The sequence below is a fragment of the Vespa velutina genome, chromosome 2 (genome assembly GCF_912470025.1).
Source record: "Vespa velutina chromosome 2, iVesVel2.1, whole genome shotgun sequence".
NCBI classification, from domain to species: Eukaryota; Metazoa; Arthropoda; class Insecta; order Hymenoptera; family Vespidae; genus Vespa; species Vespa velutina.
Genome location: NC_062189.1, coordinates 15,202,547 through 15,210,046, shown reverse-complemented (window position 1 = coordinate 15,210,046; position 7,500 = coordinate 15,202,547). Strand labels below are relative to the sequence as shown.

Sequence of the window (7,500 nt, the reverse complement as noted above, 5' to 3'; positions counted from 1 at the left end):
TTAAAGCTTCTCATCTTACGACGGATAGAAGAATAAATATAAAGAAATATCCATCAGTGTCCACGTCAGTCCTCCAAGCCATTAAGTAGCCCCGGCTAGTGTTTCCACCCTATTCTCTAACTCTATGCATCCAACATATATATACGTCATACATATATACATACATGTGTATATATATACATATATATATATATATATACACATATACACAATATACAGAGTGTTTCCTTTAAAGAAGAATATATGGATCCACTTAAAAAAATTGAATTTGACTTTGAAATTTTCTCCGTTACTCGATTTCCAAAAAAATAATTTGCACAATAAGACGTCCATCTCTCATATCAAATAACGTTCGTAAAAACAAATCTTTTTGATAGGTTCAATCTCTTACGAGATATGTATGTATGTATTACGACATTAAAGGAAACTTCCCCTGTATGTATGTAAAGTCATGTTTGTAACAAAATGTGGTGAGTATTGTACAATGATCAACATTTTCCAGGAATTCATACATACAACGAACAACGTAAAACATAAACGTGCACATGCATACATACGTACATACACTGTAGATGCTTACAAGAGGTAAGAATCGTTTTATGTGTGCTGATGTATCTCCTTTCTCTTATCCTCCGAAGCCGATTCATTTCTTTTTTTTTTTTGGTGATAGTACACAAGTACAAAAGCGAAGTAGAATATAACAAACGTGTACGACCATATATATATATATATACATATATATATATATATATATATATATATATATACACATATACAAACACGCATAATGTGTACACATATAAAGAGAGAGACACGCAGACACGCTTATACACCCATATCATATCCAATGAACACATAAAAACACGTACACGTAGACAAGAGGGGTGGCATAAGCCCCACTGCAAATTGTGACCATAGATAGATGACCTACTTTGTTTTTAACGATCTGTAGTGGCATATTCCTTTCCATTTATGATTTCTATTTACAGGCAATTTTTGCTAGTAGCATACCTGAGATAATAGAGCTCGTAGGGAGTAGGTCCAAGTACAGCGGCGAATACAAGCGGGAACACGGAAAGAGGTATAATTATTTAATAAAAGTACAATATCCTCGCATCTTCTTCTTTTATACGATTTATGTTCTATCTTTTCCTTTCTTTATTTCTTTCCTCTCATTCTTTCTTTCATTCTTTCTTTTTTTTCCTTTCTTTATCAATCTTTTCCTTTTAACATTTTTTCTATCCCATTTAAATTAAATTCTTACTTTTATTATTATATCTTCGCTATTACTTTAACTTCCGTATATATAGATACATATATATATATATATTTTATTCTGTGTATATTCTTATATATGTATGTTTACGATAATTTCAACATGCAACGACGATAGCAAACCGAGAAATTATATCGATTACTTTCGTAAAAGACACGTATGCTGCACATACATACTTATTATATATTACATAGTTATTGGTGAACCAGAATAGCATGGCATATCTATTTTTTACAACCTTTTTTATAATAATTGATAAATACAAACGAGAACGACAAAAGGTAACAGATTCTTTTTTTTATTTGTCTTTAATTTTTTCTTTTCTTGTAATATAAACATACAAAAAAGACAATTACACGCAAACGATTTGTTGTTCCATTCCTGTCTTTTTTTTCTTTTTTATCTTTTTTGTAATATTATTATTGTTTTTTATCGCTTATATAGTTGTCTCTCTCTCTCTCTTTTTCTCTCTCTCTCTCTCTCTCTCTCTCTCTTTTTTGAGAGGAAAAAGAAAGATGGCGAAGAAGGAGTACCTTTAAAACCGTTTCTTTTACATAATTCGAAGCGCTTCTTCTCAGGAATACATATGTACTTTCTTGAATTTCTTCTCCCTTAAAAATTTGAATACTTTGAGTTCGCTTGCGCAGCATTTTGTAAAAAGTTCTGTAACTTTTACACCATGAGCATGATATATTTTCCAACGTAAAGATATTTATTATTCTTCTTCGCCGTCTAAATCCTTAAACGTCTTATAATTTTTTAGATACTCTTTTTACCTTTCCATATAAGAGTGACATAAAAAAGAACATATATATACACATATATATATATATATATATATGTATATATATATTACATATAACACATGTATTTTATACATATATACATATATGTAAATCATTCTCTAAATGCAACACAAATTATAGGCAACAAAGCACGATGTACCATTTTAGTCTGCTACCTCTCTTAAACATCGATCATCAATACGATTATACTAGCACACGCATACAAATATAAGACATATTAATTATCATCATCTATATCATGCCAAAACAATTCCAATGATATACGATCGAATAAATCATTATTTTCAAACGATAAGGAATCGACATTCACTGTATTAACGATTTCAAAATTCTTTTTTTTTCCTTTTTTCTTTCTTTTCATCGCAGACATTTTGTTAATGTTAATTAAGAAATAAATCGATTATTTCAAAGAATAAATTCATCGTCGTAGTCGTCGTCGTCGTCGTCGTCCTTTTCTTTTTTTTTTTTTTCTTTGTCTTTTTTCTCTTTTCTTTTTTTTTTCTTTCTTTACACGAAAAACGTGAGACCTATAAGACGATTATACGCAAAAGCACCGCATGCTTCCTTTAATACGGAAATGCAACTTTACCAACTGCAGCCAATCATATCGCACACGATGTATACGTCAAATGTAGCAAATATAAAACGCATGTTTACGAGGAGTTAGCTAGCAAAAGCTCCGTTTGATCACCAGCAGTTTATGCGAATGACACGTTGTAACAAACTATGAGAAGAGAGATTGGTGTATGGCAACTGGCTGACGTTTGAGAATATCTTTTTTTTTCCTTTTTGTTATTAAAAAAAAAAAAAAAAACAAAAAAAAACAAAAAAAAAAATAGAAAAAGAAAAAGAAGATAAAAAAAAACGAATCCAAAATTAAACGATATCCTTCCAAAGAAAATCGTTTCAATTTATTTTATAAGACACTTTTAAGGATAAAATCGTAAAAAGATTCCATGGCGAGGGAACTAACGGCACTGTCTAATATTATCCTTGAATTTATATACTCTCATTCCTTTTCTTATTTATTTATTAAAACAAGCGATAATGAAAAAGCTATGATGAAATATTTATTTTGTTATAGAAAATGAACTAAAACCAACTCGTCTCCGAATTTATAGGAACGACTCGGTTATTTAACGTCTTCTTGTGTGTTGGGTTTGTGTTAGAAGGGGTGGTGGCGGGGAGTGGTGGGTTGAGTTGATCGAAATTGCGAAAAGGTATACTCTGGTGTATAAGCAACGTTCGTTGTTATTAATTCATCAGTTTTTTCGAGAAACGCCGATACTATCGAGGGGATACGTATCCGAAGGAGAATAAAGAGTTGGCGAATTCTACAATTTTTGAAAGGAAATGTACGCGATCGTTCTCTCGAGGGAGTCGTACGTTCCCGAACGAAAAGGGACGTTGGAGGTTTGGGATCTTCGTAAAATCGTCCAAGCATAAATCGAATATATACACGAGGTAGACGTGTGTTACGGTAAGCAAAGGAGAGGAACTAACGTACGTGAATTCATTAAAAATTGAGCATACGAATAAAAAAAAGAGAAAGAAAGGACGAAGAAGACGGAACGAGACGAATGGATGCGAGAGCAAGCGAGACGGAACGGAAGGATCGAATGCGAGAGGTAATGAAAAGAAAAAAAGAAAAAAAGAGAAAAGGAAAAAAAATTAAACGAAAAGTAAATGTATAAATAAAATTTTGTTATATCTTTACAAATAAAAAAAAAAAAGAAAAACAAAAAGAGATAGAAAAAGGATAGAAAAAGAAAAAAAAAAAAGACGAAAGGACAAAAAAAGAGAAGGAATGAAGGAACGAAAGGGACGGATGGAAAGTGAACGTGTAGAAAAAAAAAATCAATCAGTTAATCGATCAATCAGTCAATCAATCAATCAATCAAACAATCAAAAAATAAAAAATAAAAAAAAAAAAAACAAAACACACTAGAAAACTGAGGATAGGGTTACTGTTCTGACGGCAACGGATGATTGTGGGTGTGTAGGCGGTGTTCGCCAGCTGGATCCCAGAGATCACGGAGCTCGCCGCGAACCGCTGCAAGTACGGTGGCCAGTACAAACGCGAACGTGGACGCAGGTACCCCCCCAGCAAAAAATCCACCTACGTGGAGAACACAGCCAAAAAGACAAAACCCCCCTGAACCCCAGTCACCCTTTCGACCCCTTCAATTTTACAATTACCTTAGCCCCACTTTTTTCGAACTTTAGCTCCTTTGATTATTATTCTCATTATTATTATTATTATTATTATTATTATTATTATTATTATTATTATTATTATTATTACAATTATTATTATTATTATTATTATTATTATTATTATTATTATTATTATTATTATTATTATTATTATTATTATTATTATTATTATTATTATTATTATTGTTAAATATCTACTGTTCCTGTAGTCGCGTAGATTTTGCGAAGGAGGAGCGAAGTAACTCTGGATAGCGAAGTGATCCCGCGTTCTTATTTTTGCACATAGACACATATATGTATATATATGTATATATATATATATATATATTTATTAATTTTTTCTTTTCTTTTGCCAAGAAATTAATTTCAATTGTTGCTTGTTTTTCTATTCGTTAATTTTTATTTTTCGTAGATAGTTTAGAAACAGATCAAAATAGGAACTATTAGTAGTGTACTTTTGACCGATCGAACGACGTCGAAGGGCCACTTTTGTTCTTTCTCCTTTTTCTTCTTCATTTTCTTTTTTTGTTTTTTTTTCTTGTTCCCTTTTTGTTTTTACATTTCTTCCAAAAGTTTACGATCGAAAAAGCCGGGCTCACGGCTGCTATCCGTAAAAAAAAAATTTGATTCTTTGAATAGCTCACATATTTCATGTGTCCTTGAAATTCCATATAACAACGATTAGATGAGAAAGATTATTCGAATACGAATTATTACTTCCAAACCTATTGCCACCTTAATTCCCCCCACCTTGTTTCACTATCTCTTACTTTTTTCGACTATCTCTCTCACCCCCCTGTTTCTATCTTTCTCTCTCTTTCTCTCTCTTAATCTTATTCTCGCTGTCTCCTTTCTTGAAGTATTCTCCTGTGTCAAGGTCACACCGCTTGTTTCTTATCCTCTTTATTTTTCAATTTATTCGATATCTTTGTACAACACGTGTATAGGTATATTTGGGTTTGGAAAAGGAACATAAAGCGGAAAGCAAAAAAAAAAAAGAAATTAAGAGGATAAATCACACGTGCGACTTTCGTTTTCTTCTTTATTATTTCGTTCATATTTTTACTATTTTAATTATTGTTACTGTGATTATTATTAGTTTTATTATTATTATTATTATTATTATTATCATTATTATTACTGTTATTGTTATTATTCGTCGTCGTCGTCATCGTCGTCGTCGTCGTCGTCATCGTTACGTCGCACACGTAAATACACAAGTTTGGTAGTTGAGAGAGAACGGTGTTTTATTATCATTGCGCGTAATTGCACGTGAACACGCTCGCACACCTGTTTGTGTGTGTGTGTATATGTGTATTTCACGTACAATTTCTTTGAACCATTACACACGCACATCCAAGCTCGTACGATAGCAGAGATGCGATCGAGTTTCAATAACACTCTTTTTTTGTTTATCATTTATTTATTTTTAATTCGACGAAATGAAAAAAAAAAAAAAAAGAAAAAAGAAAATTGTATTTAGATATAACTATTGCGTTTTCCCCTTTTTTCTTCTTCTTTTTCTTGTTTCTACTTTTCTCTTTAAAAACATCGTCAATTACAATTTCGAAATATTTATATAAAAAAATCCTTTTTGCATCTCAACTTAATGTTTAATACGTATAGACACACGAATACACCACATTTATTGTGCACATAGCACCTTATGAAAAAAAAAAAAAAAAGTAGTCGTTATCGAACGCTTTTTTTTTTTATCGAAGCTCCCTTCCGTTTCGATTTATTCACAATTACTTTCCGAGAAACGTTGATTACTTTGCATCTTCATCCTTCTCCATATGTATATATATCTATCTATATATATAAATATATATATATATATTTATATATATCTTTCTTTCTCACCCTTTTATATTTTCTATGTTGTATCTGTTAATCTCATCACACGTACTTACGTATGATACTGTATTATCAGTCTCACACACACTCTCTCTCTCTCTCTCTCTCTCTCTTTCTCTCCCTCTGGATAAATTTAATTCAATATTCAACAGATTTAATATATAAAAAGAAAATAACAAATATATTTTCGCTATAGATTCGAGTGGAACAAGGTTCATAATTAAAAAAAAAAAAAAAAAGAAAAAGAAAGAAAAAAAGTTTACATTATACAATCGAAATTCTTTTATTTATTCAATCATCTCGTTTTTGTTTTTCACAACCAACGATGAAAATGAAAAATACAATAAAATTTCACCGCGATTTACAATACACATAACAATAAGCGAGCAAAAAGGTTTCATTGTTCTTTTTTATTTAACCTTTTTTTTTGCCTTCCCAATTTTTTTTCAAGATATAAAATACGATCTATGGATCCTATTAGATCCTATCAATCTCCCTCTATCGATCCTATAGATCTTTTGTCCTTCTTTCTAGTTATCAGTCTCCCTTTCTTTCTCTATCTCTCTCTCTCTCTCTCTCTCTATTTCTTTCTCTCTCTCTCTCTCTCTCACTCTCTCTCTTTCTCTCTCTCTCTCTCTCTCTTCACGGATTGAGTTTCTTGGCGGCATGCGTTAGTGTTCTGGCTAGCCTAGTAGATTATCCAAGGGTTAATCGACCGCACCGTCGAATTGGCCATTAGAATGGGCTCTTCTTCGTCGGTCCGGGGGCACGATTTTATTTCGCTTGATAAGATTCTTGGCATTTTTTAATTAGCGCCAGCAACAGTAGACAATAATTAAAAGTAAAGTAAAGGAAGTAACAGCGTTTAAAATTAAAACAAAACAAAAGACAGTAAAGAGAAAAATATTGTAAAAAAAAATAAAAAATAACACACAAGAAAAAAGAAAAAGAAAAGAGAGAACCGATCTAAAAAGGGGTCCTAAGTTTAGGCACGTGAGGCTTCTCTCTCTCTTTCTCTCTCTCTCTCTCTCTGTCTCTCTATCTATCTCTCTCTGTCTCTTTCTTTCTCTCTCTCTCTCTTTCTCTTTTTCTCTCTCTCTCTCTCTCTCTCTTTCTCTTTAAAGAATTTCCTTCTTAATAAAACGTAGACATTTGCACGTCTCGCCGCGACACACGATAATTTCCAATATGCTGCATCTCTCTCTCTCCCTCTCTCTCTCTCTTTCTCTTTCACTCTTTCCCTCATACAAAACGCAAACGCGTGTAGTAAAAAATTACACGGTGCAATGTATGGAGAAGGCTGCGGTCTTTGAAAAAACAAATTCGCACGCGCATTTATCAATC

The 7,500-nt window shown here is 31.9% G+C and overlaps 1 protein-coding gene across 42 annotated transcripts in view; it reads left to right on the top strand.

Moving 5' to 3' along the window:
• The window catches only part of LOC124946629 (calcium-activated potassium channel slowpoke), a 76,155-nt gene that overhangs the window by 18,058 nt on the left and 50,597 nt on the right, over positions 1–7,500 (top strand). For 14 of the 42 annotated variants that reach the window (XM_047487538.1, XM_047487541.1, XM_047487568.1 and 11 more), the window contains exon 6: positions 990–1,081. The exons of the other annotated variants lie outside the window; for them this stretch is intronic. In XM_047487538.1, coding sequence (XP_047343494.1) covers positions 990–1,081 — 92 coding nt within the window. The remainder of the gene's footprint in view (positions 1–989; positions 1,082–7,500) is intronic. 42 annotated transcript variants of the gene reach the window in all.